The 24,592-nt window shown below is 39.5% G+C and overlaps 1 protein-coding gene across 3 annotated transcripts in view; it reads right to left on the bottom strand.

Annotated features, from left to right (window-relative positions):
• The window catches only part of mgmt (O-6-methylguanine-DNA methyltransferase), a 101,587-nt gene extending 98,718 nt beyond the window's left edge, over window positions 1–2,869 (bottom strand). For 2 of the 3 annotated variants that reach the window (XM_044136500.1, XM_044136497.1), the window contains exons 1-2: window positions 2,749–2,857; window positions 431–576 (exon numbers count right to left, since the gene is read on the bottom strand). In XM_044136500.1, coding sequence (XP_043992435.1) covers window positions 431–576; window positions 2,749–2,790 — 188 coding nt within the window. In that variant the 5' untranslated portion in view covers window positions 2,791–2,857. Of the gene's footprint in view, window positions 1–430; window positions 577–2,748 lie in introns of all 3 variants that reach the window. The other variant, XM_044136499.1, reaches the window with a different exon arrangement.
• Between the last annotated feature and the right edge of the window lie 21,723 nt (window positions 2,870–24,592).

Below are 24,592 nucleotides of genomic sequence, written 5' to 3'. Positions count from 1 at the left end.
TAATACATTTCTGAGTGTCAGTTGACACTCCAAACTACTGCATACAACTTGAATGAAACATAAAGAAACAGGAGAGAACAGGCCACACTCCCTGTGGCCTTAGCTGACCTCCCAGACATCATTTCTAATCAACTCCCTTGAGGGTAATAAACAAGTTATTTTTCTGAAATTTCAAATATACTGCAGGAAGAATCACAACCACATGCCATCAGAAATCTAATTTCGAGCCCAACAGTATTCTAGTGCCCCTCATATTTCTAGTGCCTGCTCATATTTGCCCAACTTTCTCCCGGATATTTCTTGTGGGATCTACAAAAATGCCCTGCTTCCAATGAGGAATGGTGGCACTCCATCACAGGAGTGGATTCTGTCTGCCTGTAAATTTCACACCTTTGTTTATCACGTCACCAGCCCGGCTGTTGTACAGTACCTTTCAGCAGGTGCGACATCCATTAGGATCTGGATGGTGTGCACACCATTCTCACATCCACTGACTTGGATCGTCCCCAGGGGGCTCAGCAATGAGATGGTCTTCTGAGTGCACCGGCTCTCGTCTTGCTTCTTCATCTCGCTGCCCTGCCGATGAAGAACAAATTACACCCTGCTTATTGACATATTCATGCGGCAACTTTCACAATTTTCCATGAAAAATTTGCATTGAGTGATCTATTGAAAACCAAGCATGCCACCAACACAAGATGACTTGCATATCTGAACACCTAGCCTTCCAACAATGTCATGATGTGACTTGATCCCCGCATTATTCTCAAATATTTCTTTTGTGCATGGAATAGAATACGCCTATCTAACCAATAAATCGCCCATTTTTTCCTCTCTTTCTGTTCTATATATCACATAAATGAGAAAAACAATGCAGTCTGTTCCCTTGTCTGGTGGGGGATTCCCAAGATAGCTCGACATTATTTTCAATCCGTCATTTTTGGTTGATGGCCGGGATGTTTTTCTAGCATTAAATTTGTTCCTTAGGGTGCAACTCCAATGGGATTCTGGTTTCCAGCCCTTAACAACAGCAAAAACGTGCAGCTTTTCTGACGACTGAGATGGATACTGGCAATAACCAGACAGCAGTTCCTTTTTTATTTTTACTTTGAGGGACTGAGAGATGATTGACTATGTTATATGTGAGATTTTGAGAGATGGGGGTTATAATAAATAAAGGTCACATTGACTGCAAGCAACCTTTACTTCCAAGAACCTTGATGTGAAAAGTTGAAATGATACAAAAATACTTATCATTCGCTTTCAACTTTTCAGCATTTAAAAAACAAAGCTGTACATACATTTTAAAAATAATTTAAACTTTAAATTATTTATCTTCTGTAGAACCAAAAAAAAACATACAAATATATGCTTCAAAATATGATTAAACTCAAAATATGTATAGTTTCTACATACTGGTTGCACTGCTTAATGTTGATGAATGCACTGATTGTGTGAAATAATAGATTTATAAATAAAAGAAATATATACTTTAGTACATAAAACAAAATTGCCCTGCAATATATCACTTTTGTTGATATGATGCTAAAACACCTTTCATATGTTGAAATTATTTTCAGTTAAAGTCCTTATCCTAAACATTACTATTTTTTTTCATAGCTTGGGAAAAAAGATCTTGTTTGTGATTCCAACCTCGACCGTACTTGTCTCTCAAAGTCTTTGTCTTTTGGGACAGCAAACAAAATTTTGGGAAGCTATGCACTGTTAGTCAGGCAGCACAAGCAATTGACTGATTTTGAGAGTGTGAGCTTCAACAATTTCAAGACTGTTTTTATTATTGTTATGTGAACCACCAGGTGATAATAGAAAAACACTAACTGAAAGACAATATATTTTTTGCACTGATTAGTATTGTTTTTGTTTTTTAGATTTAAAGGTCTGTTTGTTTTATTTTAAGATTACCTCTTCTCACCCCCCCACCCAATACACAAACGCACACCACTACCAGCACATCTGTCATGGTATGTGATCACAAATGCGTCTGCTTCAACTTTCTTGTTTCTACTCTTGCAGCTCTCACTGTATTCATCAGGGGTTTGCCTGAACTGACAATAAAGGCGAGAAATTTTCTGAGCCAAACAATGGTACAGTGCACTTTGGATAAGCGTTGGACACACTGTCTGCCATTTAGCAAATAGACTCGCAAGATAGAATAATGGACTTTGGCAATAATGGTCTTTGCTAATCGCCTGCGCTGATTAAAAAATAATGTCCTTCGTGTTGTTGGTGCTGCCGTATTTCGGCGCAGTAACACTCGGTCTACTTAGTGACTGCTCGGATGTTTGATGTTTACCCAGCTTTTCACGGTGAGGAACAACAAACAATAAGCAGCTTGTGTTGTTAAAAAAAAAATGGCTGGCAGACTCCTCATGCTCGTCAATCATTTGACTGGTTTCTCATTAGACTAGCTCCTGGTCAAACCTGCGTGATTAATTGAGCATAAAGCTCACCGTGACTGCGCAGGTGTGAAAATGCAACATGTGCCGTTTAAAAATAAATAAATAAATCACACAATTTATGCCGAAGCACGCAAGATATCTACCGTAATCTGTGAAAGTGAGTATTGGCCCTCAACGTTCTTAAACACACCTTCAATTTAACTACAGCTTAAAATGTCCAAAAATTAAGTTAAGTTTCTAATCGAATCCGAAGAGACTATGTTTAGAACAAGAAACAATTTCAGAGCAAAATTTACTGTTAAAAAAGGGTTATAGTTCAATTAGTTACATTAATTAGTAGCTTGAAGCTTACAACTGATGCCTTTTTCATACTCCGACTACAGTGCAATGTCCAATCTTCTTTCCTGTGAACAACAAATGACACTTCCTGTTTCTTCTAGCAGCATGGTCCACCGATCCAATCACAACACGGGAAAGTCCGTTCTTGTTCCCTAATTGGCCAGTACAAAGTCATCGCTCCACCCCCTGCCAGGAACGGAGTTGTTCTCTATAGATGTGATAGAAGACTCCTCTAATAGGTCTCAAGTTGGGATTTGGGGTTCTTTAGGGGCTCCACAGTAAACCAAAGACTTGTAATGGTAGTGATTTATGTATTTGATTTGCTTGATGTTCATACACCATGGAAAAAATATAATAATGCATATTTCTAGCATTAATATCAAACACAGTTATCGCTCTGCTTATATCTAAGACATTTATACAGTGCTGCATCTCTAGTGATAGCTTCTCTGTGAGGGATTCAGAATCCTAGGCATAGTGTTTGTGGATAAACCACATCTATATGAGAGCAATAACCAATAACCCATTATACATTATTAGCTAATAAAGTCACCATGTTATTATAAACAGCACAATTTGATACTTTTATTATAGTTTTGTGCTGTCTAAAGTAGACAAACTTGCTTCATTCTGCCTGCAGCAGTATTGATCAAGATATGCAGGATAATACAAAGCATTTATAAAAAAGGAGTGTGGTATCAATCATGTAATTTTTAAGTGTCTGTTCTCCTCTGCCGTGTTAATTTTTATTTCTGTGGAGCCTTGAGCTCTCTGCATGCCTCCGTTTGGAATGTGTAGGCCGGTATGGGCCTGTGGCCCACACCCCATCTCAGCGGTGAGGATGGGAGCGGGGGGAGAAAACGCCACCCCTGCAGAGACCATTTTGAAATCTGTGAGGATTTCCGTGCCATCTGGACCCGCTGCCAGTCTGCCCCAGATAGTAAGGGTTGGCAACGGTACCCGACGGTGCAATATGGCTCTCTCTTTAATGAACTACTAACTGTCCCCCGTTTTAATTGATGTGACATTTGAGCCATTTATCTCTGACATTTCAATGAAGGATGATTCTCAGCCTTGCCATTTACTTTTTTTGTGCTATTTTCTAAGAGTCATTTGCATTTTTCTACTCTAAACCTGCTTTTAGTCTCTCATTAGCTAATTAGAGGAACATGCACAGTTAATAAAAATGGACATAACCTAGTTTGATATAGGCTTGATGAGGGATAATCAGAAAATCAATGTTTTCTTAACATTTATCACAAATGATGTGAAGGGCTAACTGTGGTAAAAGGTGACTCTGATAAAGCTCTGTAACCTTTACCCACATACCAACATGTAGCCTACAGTGTGGGACAACTTATGTTCACAGCATGGGGAGAATCAAGCTCAATTAATCAGCATATGATTGCAGTAAGCAGCCCCCTCTGCTGGATCTTTGGAGCCATACTGTTTGAAATCATTTAGACACTTGATTCAGTTGCCAGACTGTTATCTTATGTCAATGGGGTTTTTTTTCTTCTTTTTTTCTTAAATGCTTTATGATTGTTTCAATACATTAAATTAAAATATGTTTAAAGGTGTCACATTTTTTAAAGATCGTTCATTTTGCTTTTGTTAACATTTTTCTTGAATACTAAATTAAATTACCAAACACATCAGAGATTATTTGCACCGTTTGCACTGTGTGTGTAAAGTTATTTATGTTTATTCTAATTAAGCTAGATGTTGTATATCAAAACAGGAAATATTTTAGTGCGTATGTATTGAAGAAAACTGCCTAAGGTGCGTGTGAGTGACATAAAAAAAACCTCAAGGCTCAATTGTTTTCCATAATGAGGCATATTTTAATCTTTTTAGATATCCTTTAAAAACACGGCTCCATTGATGACGACTGTTCCTTTGATTGTGAGTGTTATCATTGCCAAGGTGTGGTGCCCTGTCTGTGCTGGCAGCCGGGCTTGATATCTTTTGTTTGGGAGTCAAAGAGCTCCTTTTCCTGCTCAGTTTCCCTCCCTATTTTTGTTTGTGTGAGGCGTTGATAGACTTATATGTTGCACGGCTTCCTTTTAGTGTGCTGCCCCAGATGTTTGCAACAATAACAACCCTAACCTTTTTCTCTTTTTTTTTTTCGTCATTGTGGCAGAAATTGTTTATTAGCAGTTTTGTCCATCCTGTGTATCGTATGATTGTCACAGCTCAGTCAAAAATGCTGCCTGTCTGCGACTTTGCTCTCTTTTTCCTGTGTTCACTGCCTCTCTCTCTCATGTTGGCGTGGGAGGAGTTGAAGTCATTTATGATATCAGATATTCTCTTGGAGAGCGGGAACGTCCTGACAGACGGAACAACCACTATCCTCTCATGCAGTGGTTTGTGTGTGTGAGTGTGCATTTTAATCAGGAAAAATGGCTCTTTGGGCCTCACACGGCACATCGAGGAGGTTTGGGGCTTCTCGTTGTGTATATCAAGGGTACATAAATGTTATGTCTGTTTCACTAAATCAAACTGGGATCCAGCCATAAAACCAGCACCCTATTACAATGCCTCGCAACACTTTAATACAGCTTGGGTTGTTTTTTGTCGTTTTAACAGCTACACGTCTTTTGAAGTAAGTCAGATTAGCAAAGCTAGACACTGAAATTTTTTCCCATTTGCTTTACAAAAAAGCTTAAGATTTTTTTTTTGTAGGATGGAGAGCTTGTGTGAATATCATGTCTTTTTTTAGGGCAATTCATCTTTTTATCATCTCTGACCAGCTTTTATGTCATTACTGATAAAAGTATCCCCACAGCATAATGGTGCCACCACCATGTTTCTCTTTTGGAATAGGATGTTCAGTGTGATAAAATGCTATGGCACACATAGCATTTTGATAGCAGACTATTAAGTTCAATTTTGGACTGCCTTCTCCACGTTTGCTTTGCCAGCTGCATGGCTTGAGACAACCATTTTCTATATTTATACCGTTCAGAATTAATTCTGCAGCTTTTGAAAGTCAGTTGTTGCACTGATTAAAGGGTCCTATAAGTGCATCTGCATTCACTACTTTCTACTTCACAATCATGAACTAATTTGTGTTGCAGTGTCATTTAAATTTCCCTTAACATAAATTAAAGTTTATTATTATAACATGATAAAATGTGAAAAAGCTATTTATTCTCTTGAAAGACTCTGTGTTTCGTTCTTTTAATGTTGGCTCCTTATAATTCCCCTCCTCTCAGAAGAATTAGCCTGATCGTCGTGCAAGCTTCTCCATACCCACAAAGACGCCGGCTAAATTTGTCTGTACGCCTCGAGTGCCCACTTATTTAGTACACCTGTGTGCTTCTGTCCCTCTGACTCTGATATGGTGTGTCTTTCCTATTTTACTGTTGACACAGTGCTATGAATGTCTGAGCATTTTTGCAAATGAAGAGGCTTGAACTCCTGACAGGCAGTGTCGCCGGCACCCTGACACACTGGCCCGCACATGCTGTGCGGCATAATGATGACATTAGGATCCAGTGATAATATCAGGACGCACTTCAGATAAATGACTGATAAACCAGGGGTTGTGCCTCTCGTATTACACGCTTGACAGAGCAGCTAATCAGTGTCCAAGTGACTGCTATTACATAAATCATGAGCTCGACTTTGATGCATATTCCAACGGTGTTCCCTATTCATCACGTCATCTGGGGGAAGATTCTCTGGATGACTGGCTGCCGAGCCAACACACATTTTAAGAGCACATTATGTTTTCATTAGAATTTGATATGATCCATTCCAGTGTTGATTTGATTTTACGTGCTCGGGTCATTTGATAGGAGGCTACTAAGGAGAGGTGGTGTATTGTTACGCTATGCGAGCTGTTTCCTTTTACTACCCACATTTATTGCCAAGATGCGTGTTGATGAACAACCACATTCTTTGTATAAAAAGCATCCCCCCAAACCCCAATTATTATTGTGTTTTGCTATATTCAGGATCCATGTTAACCCAAGATCTTGTTAATTTTTTAAAAGTTGTCTTATCTTAGAGTGTGGAAGTTGGAACAAGTATTATTGCTTCCCTTAGTAATAAAATCAAAATACACCCATAGGTGAAGTTGGAACTGAGACATTGGGTGCTGAAGTGAGTCACGGTGTATGTTTTATTCCCCTGTATTGGGGTCAGAAGATGTGAAGGTGGGGGTGTTAATTTAATCCCCATTCTTACCCTGAGCATGGCCACACTCTCTAAGGAGCTTTATCTCTGACAACTGTGTCAAATTAGAGAGACCACGAGCCCCTCATAAAGAATATGTCTGTCAGACTACATTGTTCCTGGCCTCTGAAATATATGGCTGAGTGGGACAAAAATAGAAGATAACTCCGTGGTCCCTGCTGTTGGACTCAAACATGATGAAATAATTTTCAAACCATGTGATCCTGTCAGCGAGACGGACTGCTAATAAAACTGATGCACACATATTACTGCGTACCTTTCGATCTTTGTAGAGTTCTATGTGCTTTTATGTTTTAAATCTCATTTATTACTTAATCCTCTTTGTGAATAAAACATTCAAGGAAAACTTTTAAGAGATGTTAATCAACAGTAACACTGTAAAATGAGTGTAACAATAATAAAAAAAGTTAGTTTTTTTTCTTTTTTTCCAAATTTGATGTCTCCATCTATTTCTTTAGTATTTTGTGGTCTTCTTTTAAACTCTCTGAGACTTGAGAGAAATGTTGTTGGTGTCCCTCAACAAGCTTCTCAATAGTTTGCCTAAATTTGGGCCCTTAGGTTTGTTCAGCTCTAAGAAATTAAGATCAGGACTTTGTGAAGGCCACTCCGAAACACAAACTTTATTGTACTTAACCCACTTTGCAACTAATTTGACATTACATCAAAGGTCACTGTCCATTTGGAAAATTAATTTGCTGTTTTAGGTTCTGCTCATAATATTCTTTGCCATATGTTCTGCAAAGCATAATATCTCTTTTTTTGTAGCTAAACACTACCAGACAATACAGATGGTATTCTGAGGTTGTTTACCCTCAGGTATAATAGTTGAATAAATAACTGTGGAGTTTTCAGGTGTGGGAATTTTATCCTATTGCAAACAAAATTTTTATAGCTCTATTTCGGAATTCCTGATATCCTGGTTGATTTTCTTAGAAAACAAATTTCCATGGATGGGTCCACATGTGTGTCTCTAACTCTGTTAACATTTCAGAAGTTTACAAATTGCATTACATTATCATCCGGCCTTTGCAGATGACAATCTTAGATTATGTAAGCATCTGAATATGAGGTAATAAAAAAATATTTCTCTCATTATTCTGGCATTCAACAAATATAAATCATTTCCGATAATCTTGACTGACCTATAAGTCAAAAAAAATAGTCTGTTGTAATATTAGACAGTGAGAAATACAGGGTTATTTGTCATTTAATACAGTGCATGTAAATATCAAGTTTGAACTCCAAATCTTCTTGACTCTATAAGTGATGGTTATGTTTCATTCCATTAAAATGTGGCACATAACTCCAGGTCAGTCTAGCCTAATAAGTGCCCATCATTTATCTCCCCTGTATCATCTCTTTACCACAGTCAAACATGTAAAACAACTCTTAATGTTCTCCTCAGTCCCCTATGGGTGGTTCTCCCTGTTATCATCATTGCCTCTATTCTGCGGGGACTTCCTCAGGAGACAACATTTTCATAGACCTTTGACCTAAACCATATTTTCCATTTGAATGGTCTGACTTGTGAATATTTACAAGCATGTTTAATGTATAATAGATCTCATCTGTGTGTAACAGGAGCCATTTTCTGCACAGTCAGATTCTGGCATCGGCCTCAGCCCCTTGCTTGGGGTAATTTTGACCCTTTTTAAAAGCAAAATGACCTGTGCCTCATTTAGGGCCAAGTAGTATGCATACGTTTCCCACAGGTCCCAAGGGCATACATGTTTATAACAAGAAAAGCCGGCAGTCTCAAATGTAAACATCTTAGTACTGTAATATTATTGTATCAGTAAAGTCCCAGAAGGTGGAAGATTTAATAATGTGGGTGGATTATATAAGAGAGAGAAATAAAGCAGTAATTTGAAATTGTTTGGGGACCTTTTGTGTCAATGGTTATGGAGGCTAAGGGACAACTCTGTTCCCTCAGGCCACTGTTAAAAAGGCAATGACTTTCCTTGTACATGCACAGCATTTTGGAATCTACATGCATCACTAGTAGCACCACAGGCTTTTATTGTGTAATTACTAATACATAATATATTGGATTCTATTTTCACATATAGATAGAAAAATGAATGAAAGCAGTGAAAAAGGAAGAATATGTTGATGAATAACTTCTGCGCTGAAGAGCATTAATATACATTTGCTGGTGAAACAGATCTTGCTTTGCTTCTCGGGTGCTTATACAACGATGGGGTTTTTAATCTCTTTCTTGCGGATGAAAGTCCCAGTAATTGCTATATTTCCCTTTTTGTTTCAAGGACCTTTGATGATCCCTTGGCTTGCATCAGAGGGCAAAGTCATTAGTGGAGAAATGAGCTCAAGTGAAGAGAAAGAAATTGCAGGGCTCCCAGCATGATTGGAAACTTTGGCTCATGTTGGAATGTTAATTTGAATTCAATTTTCAATATATGTTTGATAGATAAAGCACAATTAGAAAATATGTACTTAGAAAAACTGATGAGTTCAGCACCCACTTTAGTGTTTAAGCATTAGCCAATACAACATTATGTTAAGTATTACTTTAGCTGCATCAAGCATAAAAGCTGCATCAGGCTGTGCAATATAAATAATGGCACAGCCTTTGACAAGAACAAGTACTAACTAGTAAGAACAATTTTTTTCTTCTTGCCAAAAAACATGCAATTATATTTTAATGCTGGCTTACGTTTATATAGTGAGCAGGTTAATACAAGATTGCCACTCGCATTAACAGCACATAAGGACTCTCAAATTTGTTCAAAAGTCAGGATCTGATTTTTAGATATGATCAAAAGCACAAAACAGCTTGTGAGAAGCAAATTCTATTAATTAAATTGTACTGGCAACTTAGAGAAATAAGTTATGTGAGTTGTCGACATCATGTTTTATTATTTTACATCACTCTTACTATTATTTTACTTCCTAATAGTTTTTAGATATACTGTTAGAAAAGTCCATCTAGAGACAAGTGCTGCAAATTAGCTTATACTATGAGCACCAGGACAGAGGTATAGACTGCAGTTTCATTCAGTTTTGCATTTCATCATATATTTTGTTTGTAAAATTTTATCAGGTCAACATAAAATAAGCCTATCATTTTTGGTATCCATACACTGTTGCCATAATATAGCCAATGCTGCTTATGTTCCACTAAATCTAAACTACTGCTACTACTCCCACACGGCATTCGGTTGAGTGGGTCTTATCACTCAGACAGAGCGGGAGCATCGGTGACCAATACTGACTCCTTTTTACTACTCCTTACTTTAAACAGCAATGTGAAGGGCACAACACTTAGACTGACGTAAAACCCCAGTTTTGTGAAATCCACAAGTCATCAACTTCTTTTGATATTATTTGTTGTTTTCATTTACCCAGTTCCACTATTATATCTTTGCTTTTCACACTGCAGGAATCATTGTGCTCAAAAATACACTTTAAAATGTGTCTATTGGACTTGCCATTATGTCCTGATCCTGCTCAAAGTCCCACCTTTCAAAGTCAATGTTATATAAAAGTAACTGTATGTATTTTATTTGCACTAAAACATGCTGGTAGTACATAGACTGATAGCTAATGGATTATTTATACAAAACAAAAAAGTAGATGTATTTATTTCACCCATTCAGTTCTATTTATAAAAGTACACATTTGTGAAATATGCATTTGCTTTAAAATACAATCTTGGAGGATTTATTTTAAGCTAATAATTTTTTCAACCTTTTTTTGAGCATGAGGAATGTATCATCTTTATCTTTTCTTCCTATTAGTCTTTGTCATTAATTTAAACCCTCTGTTTATAATTTATATCTTAGGTTCGCCAGTCTGAAACACCATCTGTATCACAAGCTAAATACAGAGCAGTTACATTTCACAGCAGCTAAACTGGCAATATGTTTTATGCTATAATCCTGCAATCATCATCAAGTTGTTCTGGGAGGGAGCGGGATGAGGGGTTGGGTGCAGGGACATGTGAAATATGAAATCCTGTCAATCAAACTGCAGCATCCAACACTCGGTTGCGGTTGGGTGACAGTGGTTCTTTCATGTAAATCACAGACATTAGAAATAAAAGACAGGCCTGTTGACTTGTTTCATGCTGGGAATCAGTGGCCCAGCATGTGTTGCTCTGTCTCTGCTTCACTCTCCTGTGGAACTGCTGTCCCCTGGGTTCCCAGCACTGCTCCCTGGAGTGCACTGCATATAATTACCCACAATCCACCCTGAAACAGCTCTCATTTACAGTAATCAACAGTCTGCACTTCAAAGGATTCATGTGGCATCAGACACCAAAAGCCAGTGTGTGTTATTACAAATTATTATTATTATTATTGCCTCAGAGTTACCTTTACACACTGTGCCTGATGACTATATTAACTAAGGAGATGATGAGATGCCTGTGTGTGTGTTTTTAACCCATTAAGGGCTGATGAGGGCAAAGATGATCTGCTATGTGCTGTTAAGAACTTCAAAAGCAGCCTCAGTTCCATATGAGCTCTGAACAACAGCAGCAAAGCATCGAATGTTTAATATTATACAGAAAGATGTGAGGAGAATGAAGGGGGGTGAGCTTCATCAAGGGCCTAAAATTACATGACTAACAAACTCAGATAGCAAGAAAGAAAACACAGGATCATTTGATCATTTGGCAGACATGATGGTGGTCTCTGCAATAATGGTCATTATCATAAACAGAAGCCGTCATTAGGCTTGATTTCAGATAATGGTCAGCGTGGAAACCATTTTATACCAAGAAAAGGCTTCCCCATTAAAGACATATTAAGTGAATTAACTCACATCATGAGTAGAAAACCACTGTGTGGTATTGCCTGGAACATAATGTTCTCATAATGTGAAGTGATTTCTCTTGACTGGAGACAAGTCAGCCACTTTACATCCATAATTATTTGCTTCAAAACTGAAAATTGTGCTCCACAGCATAAGCAATGTTGTGTTTTGCTGTGAGACATGTGGAACAGTAATGTCATAATCATTGGGATTTCTCAATTGCTATTGTATTTGATTAGTAATGCACATAGCATAGTGCACATGCAGTCAGATACACATACACACACACACCCACCCACCCACATATATATATATATATATATATATATATGGATATATATATATATACTTTTTGTCACTATAACATGGTCTTCATACACTTCAATTTTTGACCTTAACATTTATGTCAGGAATGCTATAAAACTAAACTTTTGTGGTAATGTTTCCGAAACATTTTATTGTCATTTCTTAAAACAAATAAACTCAGATAAAATATTCCAGCACACTGATCTTTGTTTCAGATGTAAACTACTTAAATTATAAAGGCAGTGGAGAAAATTTGAACATTTTAAGTATAAGCTAAAGTTGTAAACAAAACTGACTGGTAGTACCGTTGCAAGCTAATAATGTAATTTAGAAATTAGACAAATGCTATTTTGTTGTAATTTTCTCTATCCATTTAAATGGATGGCAACCATATTGGCTTTTGCGGTTGGGGATGGTTAGAAACCTTTGACTTTTCCACATATAATTTTGTCATTCGGGGAGGAGCCTGTCAATTCAAGTCAGAGCTTGAATATTTCAACTTTGGATTGGATAATTTATTGCAGAATTAAACTGCATTCTCAACTAAACAACAAATGAAAAGAGACAAAAACAGTCCAACTCCAGTTGCTCTACCGCATTAAAGTAACTGTTAATCGGTACTTACAAAAACTTTGTTGTCTTAGTTAGTACCTATAATAAATAGTTAGAGAACCACTGTAACATTATAAGATTGAATCGTGTTATATGTTTATGAAATTTACAGATAGCTTGCTTGGCCTTACGGCTGGCATTTTCACTGAGGATATATTTGTGCATGCTAAATATACAACTCTTCTGTAATTCCTCTACAACTTACCCCTTGGCAAAATGGCTGCTGTGCATCCAGAGAGAACACCTTCAGACATGACATCCCCCATTCTCTGGTGGAAAGAACAGCGTCCTCCACAGAAGCTGCCTCTGACCCTCTGGCACTGCTGGGCCTCATCATTGCCGGTCCATTAGGGATGCTGGAGCAGGTCTCAGAACGGGCATGGCTGCACCGCATTACTCCTACCGCTCACTGCTGGCAGGTCCCCTAGTGGCCAGGTCATGTCATGGCATGGGTGCCCTGTGAGTGAGCTTGTACCAGGTCTGCCCTTGACATGCCCCCCCTCCTCTTCTTCTCCGCCTTTACTCCTCCTCCTCCTGCTTTTCCTCCTCCACAGAGAAGAGAGAGCAGACTGTCCGGATGGGGCACTGGGGGTGCCAGCTGGTGCCAGCTGCGAAGGGAGATATCCAAGGTGGCGGACACCTGTCCTAGCTTGTGCCCCCAGCTCCCACAATGCATCTGGTGCAGCCCTGCAGACCCATCGTGGGGAAATGAGGCGCTAACCTTGAGGAGAAATGCTCCCAGCGACGCATTAAGAGAGGCCCTAATTGCCGAGCGCCAGCACTGCCAAATGACATTAGGAAGTGCTGTCGTTTACTTTAACATAATGGCTCAGCGTGTTTTTTGGCTAAACTTCCTTCTGCTTCTCTGAGGTGCTTCGCCACTGTCGCCATTTTGGCTTTGTCACGACCAATCAGTGGAGGACTTAAGGATGAATCTTAAGGACAGAAGCTGCAAATACGTCACAAATTCTGGCATTCGAGTCTGAAATTTAACCATGTAATTCCAAGTAAAACTGCAGAACGTCACAGGACCACTCGCTATACCATGAAACTGCCATTTGTGGAAAGCAAAGTCATTTACACCACAAACAGAGTGAGTTATTATATTATTTATTTCCCTGTTTTATGATGAAACCATATTTTTATGGCAGGGCCATTACAAAGAAATACTAACACAGTCCACTCAGTGTGATTAAATTAAACAAGCATGCTCATTACATTATGCATACTGTAATAAGAATAGCCATGACCGGTCTGTAGCAGTATAGCAGGCTCCACAGAGACTGATCACATGTTTCACTGCTGTGCTAGATTTTTGGGGCACCCATTAGCAGAACAAAAATCACCTTTGATTTAATGAAAGGTCCTCATTTGCTTACCGGCTCCCCTCACTTACGGGCACATGGTTAAATTAAGCACCGTAGCCCCCTCCATCCCCCCGCCCCCCTCCCATCTCCCCTCCACTGTTGCCTCCATTCGAAGGAGACACCGTCCCCTTTCCTGTAGTATAATGCTGTGATGATTCTATGATCTGGTGTTTCAAGTCTGCAGGAGTGTCAGAAATCCACTGCAAGGTGCTTCTAATTGCAGATACACCTCAGCACTTGAAAGTAATGAATGTGAGCATGGCGAAACCTCCAAGGATCAAACGCTAGTAATACATCATCAGTTCTGAAAAGGGTAATTCGTTTCCCTTCGCCAAGCAAAATATTAGAAGTTCAGATAGGGGGTTTTATTATTAATTTATTCTCCCCCAATACATGATTTTTTTGTAATTGAAGTGCTATGAATAAAGTAACCCTTATAACTTAGTGAGATGCTATGCATCCGTTGACTAGACGTGGGATTTGGGTGTGTAAATATTATCTATAGCAAAGCGCAACAAGGATGAGTCTTTGTCAAATATACTTTGGTGATATCTTTGATTGGATTTGGAGCTATGTATTTCCCAAGATCCTCGCGAATCACTCTATATTGTGTCTCATCTTAGGTCTATAGTGTTATTTACCGCACTTTGAGCAAGCCTAACTCCTTGAATTTATTTGAGGCTTTGTTCAAATAAATCCTCATATTGGTGGCAAGTCTATTCTAATTGTTTGAGATTTCAAGTTCAGAAGACATCTGTTGCACTCTGCATTCCCCCCTGTCAGAAAGACCCATGCAAACAATCCAAATGTTCTTCCTAAACTTTACTTCACCTGATCCCTCTGAAGAGCATCACCTCCATTCACCAGCGGGTAATTGTGCCACAGGGACCCAGTCAAAATAAGTCCAGCAGTTCACTATAAGACGGCCTCTTGCTGCTGGTTGACCCCTGTAGCCACCAATCTGCTGACCCTGGGAGCGTCGGGGTAAGAAGTTCAAAGCCCAGCTGTCTGCACATGATCTCTCCGTCTAGGCCGCGGTCGTGCACCGCGGGGGCCACTTCCCCTGCTGACTAAAGCTGGTCTTTTCTAAAACAAAATCAGGATATGCCATGCTACTCTAATGGCGCTCTAAACAACTTAAACTCAGTTGAGCACAGAGTGTTTGTGTGTTCGCGGGATGTAATTTACAACCTTGTGGTGAATGCAAGCTACCAACCTCGTGCAGGGACGAAGAGTCGGGGCTGCTCATGGCATCTGCTCATACAGGCCGCTGAGGAGCAGGCATAACAATGTGCCATTCACGGGCCAGATGATGTCCAACTGTGAAGAAGAGCTCGAACAGGAAGGGCAGCAGAAGGGCAAAATGACAGAAGAGGTTGATGGACTTCACAAAAAAAAAAAAAGCCAAAACCAACTTAAAAAAAACCCATATTGGATATTTCTGGGGGGGAAAAAAAAAAATCCCTTTATACGTTTAATTTGGTTAACAAATATTAATTTTGTTAACACACATTTATAGATCAGGAGAGTGTTGTAATTCCACTGGCCAGACAAATCAAAGTTGTGGTCTGCAGTTAAAGCCAAGTCTCAGAGACATGTCATCGGCGGTGTACAGTCAGGAGGTGGCTACCCCCTCGGGGAGGAGAGAAAGTGCTGGGGGGTCTGAGGTGTAAAAACCAAGGAATTTCAGCAGCTGATAAATGAGGCTCTTCCTAGCTGCATATGGTATGTGTTTTAAACTGCCTCCCCCTTGGCCCTCCTTGTAGCCAGCCATCCTTCATGAAGAGTTCAGGGGCCCTCTGCTGTTTGGGGCCCTGTTTTGTTGCCAAGACAGGCCCCCTGCATAGGCTGCATATGGGACTGTAGGATGACGGGCTTGGCTGGCTTTCATGAATTGTTATGGTGGTGTTATAAAGGCTTCACATTGGGTCATTGTTAATTTACACTGACTTTGTAAGCTATTAGTTTTACAAAGAAAATGGTTTTGTCACTCAGAATATACACCTGCTACCTGAGAATAACAGAAGTGAAAGTCTAATATGTTGAAAAGGAAAAGCAGTCAAAAGGCATAGAATTAAATGACATCTGTCTGACGGTTTCTTAATGTAGTCTTGAAGTCAGGACAAACCCGAAAACAGCTTTGACACAACCTTTCTTTAAATAGATTCCACTTATCGAAGTGGGGAGCCACTCTCCGCAGAAAAAAAAAAAAACACTATGCGTCGGGATGATACTGTGAACTTTCCCGACATCAACAGCAGGACTTGTAAATTTTAACTAGTGACAGTAAGGTGACCTTTTTGGAGCAATTGGCACTTAGTATCCCTCATTTCTGCAGGTTACATCCGACTGTTTGCCATAGTGGTTGTTCACTGTCCTTTTCTGTATTCTTTCAACCAGCCAGCTGGACACATATGCCCCCCGGTTATTCCACTGGACCTTTACCTCCTCTCTTATAACAGCACCCCACTCCCTCAGTCTTTCAAATGTATTCTACTCATTGTTTACTGTACATGCGGGTCCACAGTAATAATAAATAAGGAGCGTGTGTGCCGTGCCAACATGATTGATTACGACAGGGAGGCAAGGTCAGGATGGAGGAACAGGCTAGGGCTGTCCGACTCATTGAGTTAACACTGTATCCGTATTGTATGAATGTCACCAGCGATCCTGTGATTTATTACTACAGCCACTGCTCAATTCTGCTTTTCTACCTCCCCCCTTCTTTTGGTACCTGACCGAGATACAGGATATGAGTAAAAGTGTGGACAAAATTTAGTATGCTAGAGAACAGGCTACATCGTTATTAGGGGTTGTTTTTTTTTTTACCATTTGAAACTTTATTTTTTCAAATTCTGTGAATCTGAAAATATACATACATTGTACATATATATGCATTATATAGAAAAAAATTGTTAGGATTTTTTCAATAGATTTTTTTGAGGAAGACAATTAAACCTGACTATAGGACTCATGTACAAGACCACAGGGTGTCTTTTATACCTTTTATTGTATGAATTTTTTTGCTAAAACAAACTTAGAAACTACCGAATAAATCACATGCATTTCATTTTGGTAGTGTAGAACATTTATTTCCAAGTTAAAATCATGTAAGTTTAATATCTAAAAGACACTTAAAATGTGTTTGAATATAACCAACGTTTAGCTGCTCTTGCCTAAGCAAATCTATTTCTAGACAATTTTGAATTTTATTTTATTCAAATAAACTGGTTAGGTTCAAACTAACCTGTTTTATAACAACCTAAACCTTTGGCACACAAATTGTATATTATTCATAACATCAAGTTATAAATCACCATCTCAATCAACAGTTCATTAAAGCCTACATCAAGGCTTTCTTAAATCTACAGTCTGTCTGCTGTTTGCAGGTTTTGTGGGATAATTTCATAATAACAACAAAACCTAAGGCAGGTTGCACAAATGACAACCTGCCACAAAATCCAAAAGTTTACTCTGCTCTTAGTGGGCATTTTACATCTAATAAAGCAGACTGCTAAAATCAGCAACCTCTGGAAATGTAACATTAGCTTAGCATACTAAGATGAAAGTTGTTTTGCAGAACAAACTTTGGCAAATTTAACAATGATTTCTTGTACAAGTATAGATAGATATTTAAAAACTGCTCAGCTATAGTAAATTATATTCTACGGATATAAACATTTTCAGCCTCAAGTTATTTTAAATGCCTAGATTTAATTAAAATAAGTGGCTCATTGGACCACCTGTTGGTGTTATATTGTTAAGAGAATTTAATAGGGTTAGGGTTTAATAGCGTCATAGTGTGAAATTACATCTTTCTATTACAAGAAAGGGAAATATTACTGATGAAAACTTTATCGAAACTTCCTTCAAAAAATGGAAACCATCTTAACCCCAAGGTCTTTGATAGTTTTTAAATTACTATGGTGGTAATTCATCAATAATACAACCCGCAGAATACAGAAGAGAATAAAAAGAAATGTTGACTGAACACATATTCAAGTTAAATTCTTATCAATATTTTTTAGCTTGATTTGTTCTAAAAACAAACCCTTGAATGTGTTTAAATTAACTTTTACCAACCAATTTTGATCTCTAAGTACCCTTCAATTTCCTTTTAATATTTTTTCATATGAAGTCTATGTATATCTGTTTTCATTTCACCTGCACTCAGCACCTATGTTAAATAAATTGAAAAAAAAAAAAAATCTGGAAGAACTGACAGAATTGTTTATCTGCTTGAATACACCCCCACATCCCACAAATACGCACACACACAAAGTCATTGTCACTTCCCAACGATATATACTGAACTACTCTTTCTTTTGAGAGAAGCTAACCTTTCGTCTTGGACTGAATACACAATGCCCCCCTGGACCCCTGGACTGCTCACTCTTTAGTGCATGTCAAGAAGACACCAGTCTGAACTATTTCCTCTGGGAGGTGGGTAAGCAAGCGCCACGCTCTGTCAGTTAGCGTAAAATGTTTCAGACTGAAGATGGATGGAGACGACGTGTCACTGCGGCTCAAACGGGCTTTCACTGCTGCCATGGCCATGTCCTGGTCACATCAACCCAAGCGACCGAATCGCTAGGACCTGTCCTTCCTTTTGAGTTAGCATATACACTACATGACAGAGCTTGTGGCCTTCAGTCACTCAGGGCAGCAAGAAAGGGAAGAAAAGGTTCTTTTTGTATGGTAGGTCATCTGGATCAAAGTGAATGCTTCGGTTGACTTGTTTTGTTTTAGTGAACTTTTACTGTTTTGCTAGCAAAAGGAGGAATCACGTCATTGTCCATCTTGTGCAGCTTGATTTTCAATCACAGAAAATCACAATTAAAGCAAACCACTTGAAAGTCTGGAAGGGCTCTGACAAGAAGGGGACCCTGACATGGAAAATCTTGGGGTGCTGACCTCTTTCTTTGACCCCCCACCCCCAATATGTTTCCACAGGCAATTCCATAACTCTCCAGCCAACATTTAAATGCTTCCTGTTTGACAGGAAGTTCCACATGACTCTGTGGGACAAGGGCTTATATTCAACTGTGCGAAACGGCAGCATGCTGAACCCACAGTTAATTTATATCACATCTCATCACCTCTCTTTCCTTGTGGAAGACTGCACCCACACATGTAAGCATTCAGAGAGTAACATGTGAGCGCTGGCTGTTTTGGTCATGCTCACATGCTGGTTCTCAAAGCGTGGCCCCTCATTTGACTCATAGGTACTGCATTCATCTGCCTTACACACTCGCTCAAGTAAAAGTCTCTGTGTGACAAGATATTTTTCTCACACTTTTACTCTCCCTCTCTGTGTCTCTTACTCACTCACTCACTATTTCACTGTGTTGTTATTGGAATGTGTGTGTGTGCTGGTGCGGACTGTGAAACTGATGAATGACCAGCCATGGCAGATTCATAGTCCGGATCTTGGTGCAGCTGGAGAGGAAACTAATGGCAAGCTGGGACTATGGAGGTCTCAGAGCTAATACCTGTCTCTTCCATCAGGAGACCTGGGGGCATTTTTTTACACCCAGCCAAATAAGAGGCAGCCCCCCACCACCACCAGCACTCCTACTTTTAACACCTTCCAACTCCTTGCTGCTACTCCCGCAACATAGACCACCTTTTTTCACACACGTACACACGCACGCAAAGACACGCAGTCGAGCATGGGAGCACGCCGCCACATACAGATGGACACGGGCACACCCCTGCCGAGCCCCAAACTGTCCAAACTGTAGGGTGCTGGGGTAAGACTTCAACAGTGAATGGGTGGCCTTGCCTGTAGCAGGCATCAGCTGTCTGAGTGTAAATGTGTGGCAAAAGAGGACAAGGATGGGCACTTTCCTGGACACTGGCTTTTACTCCCCTGCTGAGCAGCCGCACCATGAATTGTGTCTGTTGTGCGTAGCCAAGGTGAAGTCATGCAGCTTGAAGATGTGCCAGCAGAAGTGTTGGGGTTACACCCGTTTTTCCGGCATCCAAAGTTTTCGACTGTGCCCATGTCTGAAAACATACATTAATGTTTGCTGTCATACTGCATGCCTCCTAGTGTTATCCTCATTAGTTCTATACTATGCTCATCCCGAGAGCAGGCTGTGAAATAGAATCAGAGCGCTAGTGGAAGTCATTAGTCAGTTTTGAGTGTGCATATGTTCAATTGACCTGCAGTATGTAAATTCCTGCAATGCTGGCCTTGCATATGGGCCGCTTGCCTCACTGGAGGCCCGTCCAGCATGGTGCCTCATTACAGAGCGGCTTTCCAGAGTCCTCTCTGTTAATTAGAGAGCCTTTGTCTGTCACGTGACTCCGCTTCTCTGACACTCTGAGGTCATGGTAAGGACTTATGGATCTTCGCACAAAGTCAGTTTGTCTATCTGTCAACTTGCACCAGACTGACTTCCCATTTTTCTTTTTTTGTGTGTGTGTGTGTGTGTGTATGCTTGTTGGACAGATCTTCGATTGAAACTTAAGCTCATCTGTCAACTTTTCTGGCTTTGAAAAACAATTGTCATCTTCCAAAGTTAAGAGTTTAGTTAAATAAAACAGTGTTTTTGTGCAATGGGACTCAATTTCTATGGAAAATATCTTTTTGTCCCCCCTTTTCTACCTTTTCACCTGATTGTCAGACCTGCAAGGCACAGGGAGGGAATTATCTCCAGGGGTAACAACAAAGCACTGTCAAGATAGCCAGCATCCTGCGGCTTAATTGTTATTAATTTACTGCAATTAAAATGTGTCTCTCTGTCTGTTTTTTTTTTCATGCCTTGACAAGCATGGATATTGTTTACACGCAATGAGAAACTGTTGAAGAACATTTCCAAGCAATGTCACTGTCTGTGCATAGCTCCCAGCAATTCCGGCACACATCGCGATAAAGCCCATATTTGAATAGGAGCGGATATCAAACACATTCATTAGGTTACATGCTTCACTTGATTAATTATATCTGAAGAAAATTGCGGGCACTTCGGATCTTAGTCTGGTAGTATCGCCATGTGCCACGGATCCCTAATTTCCAAAAGAAAAAGGAGGGGAAGATGTGGAGGGGGGCTGAAGGGGATTTTTTCCCCCCTCTCTCTCTCCCTCTCTCTCTCTCTCTCTCTCAGTCTATCCCGGACAGCCTGCCTCTCTCCCCGAGGAAATGAACGTATTCAAATGTATCTCCATCAATGAGCACAGTAATTATGAATTCAGCACTAATTAGTAGATACACTACTTTCCTTGCATATTTGATTTCCACTGTGAGATGTTAATAAGGGAAGTGCCCATTTTTGTCCTATCTCATAAAAATTCCAGAGTGTTGGAGAGGGGGGAGGGAGGGAGGGAAGGAGGGAAAGTGGAAGGGAGGGAGGGCATGGGGGGTGGGGGTGGGGGACGGGTGAAATGGTGGGGGTGGGGGGCAGATGGCGAGAGGGAAACTGGGGATGCATTAAGTATGCATGGAAGTCGGAAAAAAAAAAAAAGTTTACAGATAATTGGCGTGGTTACTGAGGGGCTAAAACAACACTGCTTACCTTAGTTAACATTCTGCCGGCTAAACATGGCTTTTAAAAGACACACGCATTATATCACTCTTCTGCTGTTTACAAGACAAATAAAGACTTTTCAGGAGAAAATTAAGAGACCCCAAAAATAATCATAATAATAAGTTGAATTACAAATATCCCATCCTTGTCAACGAGCACGCATTAGCATATGAATAATAGATATTTATTTATTTATTTTTATTTCCAAATTTTACATCCTTTTCTGATGTAATGGGAGAAAAAAAAAGCAAAAGCCTAACTGTTTTGCTCTCCTACAACGCCAAGGGGTAATTACAATATTTTCCCAGAGTGAGAGGAATAAAAGAAACCCTCCCCTTCTTTGATAATGTTGGAGAAACATATTTACAGAGCACCACTGCTTGTGATTTATTAATATTAGAAGACAGCTTTTGTGTGCAGTGTTTTCGAGTGATTAGCACAGCCAGCTACAGTGAGCAAACTCGTAAGTGGATTAAATTATCAAAGTGGAATAAATCTAATGGTATAAATGTTTATTGGAAGTGAAGGACTTCATATTCATGGCGCCGTCAGATTACGGAGCAGATGGTCACCCTTATGCCAGCGTTGCTGTGCGAACGCTCGTGTCAGAGGCCGTACCTTTACCAATAACATGAACATATTTCTGGACAACACACAGTTGCATTGGATACAGTGGATTTATCTAATTAATCCAATCATCTCTTTTGAATAGGGATTTCTGTGCCCATTGGTCTTCTCCTTTCTGACTGAGATTGGCGTCTTTGTGCCAGGCATCCAGGCTGCCAGCCTAAGAGGCTGGTCTCCTTCTCAAGGAGACTGTTATGACCATTGGTGCCTGTGCCAACCTCTGGCTGCGGCGAGGAGATAGGGAGTGCAGGAAGGAAAAAAAAAAAAAAGAAGAAAAAGAAAAAAAAGAAAGACGGACAGAAATACAAACAACAATACACACATATTCTCATAAATGTGGTTGTAAACTTGATATATACACAGATATAAATATTCCTCACACACACACAGATCATGGGTAAACAGGGCTGCCACTCTGCGATCTACTTAATCTGTGATCAGATAAACTACAATAAAGGCAAGTCTGGCAATAGAGGGCACGGACTATTATGAATGATCTGTATGTCACTCAAGCACAAGTGCACACAAACAGCCACGCAAACACGCACACGTACACACAAAGGAGGCCCCCTCACACTCTTATTTGACTTTGTGTGTGCTTCGCTGGGTTTATTATGACAGGCTGAGCGGCGGGGAGGGAATTAAACTGTTAAGCAGACATCAGAGGCTGTCTAATGTTTAATGCAGGAGCCGGGGCATGTGCTGACTGATAATGAATACAAACAGGCCAACGTCTTATTTGTTGTGCTTTTCATTGGGAATGACTCGGGTGCTTGACATCCACGGCTAATGTACTGTATGGGGCTATTGTTCAAGCCGTCCTCTCATGCTTCCTTCCATATCTCTCTCTCTGTTTCTTTCTGTCGCTCATTCTCTTTCTCCATTTCACGTGTCTTCCTTTATTGTGCTGATTCTTCAAAGCTGCTCTGTCACCGCCGTCATGCGGCAAGCCCGTCTCGGCCGCGGTGTGACAGGATAATGTTGTAATTTTTGTGGAATCACAATCTCCATCATGATAATGTGTTGATGGGATCTGGTAATAGTTGTTAAAAGGTCACCCAGTGTGCCGTAATTGGCTCTTTCATACTCCACTACGTTTACTACGACAGAAGGCATGACCTCGCTGGCAGAGATGGTAAATATGCCATCTTGAGAGTGTAATTATACAAGCCAAGCCTTCTTGGATCCCTTTCCCCCGCCTCCTTTGCCCTCTTGTGCTACTCGCTTTCCTTACAGTCCCACTTTAGATGTCCAAATGTAAGTGTAAGTTGGCATGTTGAATGAAACAAAGCTAAGGCACAATACTGTACCAATGCCACGATTGGCAGTTGTACAGTATTGTTATCACTGGCCAATTGTTAAATGAAGACCTGCTTTGAAATGGCATCCATTAAATAAAAAAAAAAAACAAAAAAAAAAAACAGACAATACATTTCAGACACAAAGGTTTTGTCAACTTTATTTAGATGGGGAGGAAAAAAGACATCATGCAAAACAATGCAGCTCTACATCTGACGTCTTGCTAAAAGATACACACTCTAGTATATATATATATGTGTGTGTATGTGTGTGCATTGTAGCATTTGTATAGCAGGCTGACAGCGCAGGGAATAAATAATAAATAACAATCCTACATAATTATTTTTCAAAGACAACAGCCTCGGTTCTGCCTTTAATTAGTTCAAACATACAATTAAGAGGGGGAAAAAAAATGTGATTTATGTTTTTTGGGCTTTAGGTGTTAAGTTAAATCAATACTCTAATTAATACAGTGATACAAAGGGACTCTAAGTAAAAAAGCATAATTACTAGCAAACATGTGTGAGCAGTCTTCCTGTTATCTTGGCTCTGATGGCATTTGAATTTTCTTTTTAACAGTTCACTGTAGCAGAAATATTACATTCTTTCCATTAATCAGGTATAGATTTTACTCAATTTTATTTATTTATATTTTTTACATTATTTCTTTGCTACTTTCTTTTTGTAACATGTGTTTGTTTTTAATTAAGTGTAATAATTATGTTCAGCTTTTGCCTCATTGTTCTGGATCAGTAATTCAGACCCTCATTAGTTTATTTTGTTCTGAAAGTATTGTCTGATTGTCTATTGTTGAAACAGGTGCTTACATAAATTAGTAATAATTATCATATTAAAACATTTTTTTCCTCCGAAAACACTACTGTGTTGCCTGCCCTTTCACTACAAGACTATGTAGCAAACACACTTACCTGTCAGAATAATGTACAGTTAAAATAGATGTCATGCTTCATTCTAGCATCTTATTTTGTTTCATTTTTGGTCACTATGGCTAAGCATTTACATTACTTATAAATTATTCCAAAACGTACCTTTTTTCAGACTAACTGATTTTAGATGATTTTTTTTTATTTTATTAATACTATTTATTATT

The sequence above is a fragment of the Gambusia affinis genome, linkage group LG13, assembly GCF_019740435.1.
Source record: "Gambusia affinis linkage group LG13, SWU_Gaff_1.0, whole genome shotgun sequence".
NCBI classification, from domain to species: domain Eukaryota; kingdom Metazoa; phylum Chordata; class Actinopteri; order Cyprinodontiformes; family Poeciliidae; genus Gambusia; species Gambusia affinis.
The sequence above is the reverse complement of the archived record's forward strand: the minus strand, read 5'-3'. Positions and strand labels throughout refer to the sequence as shown.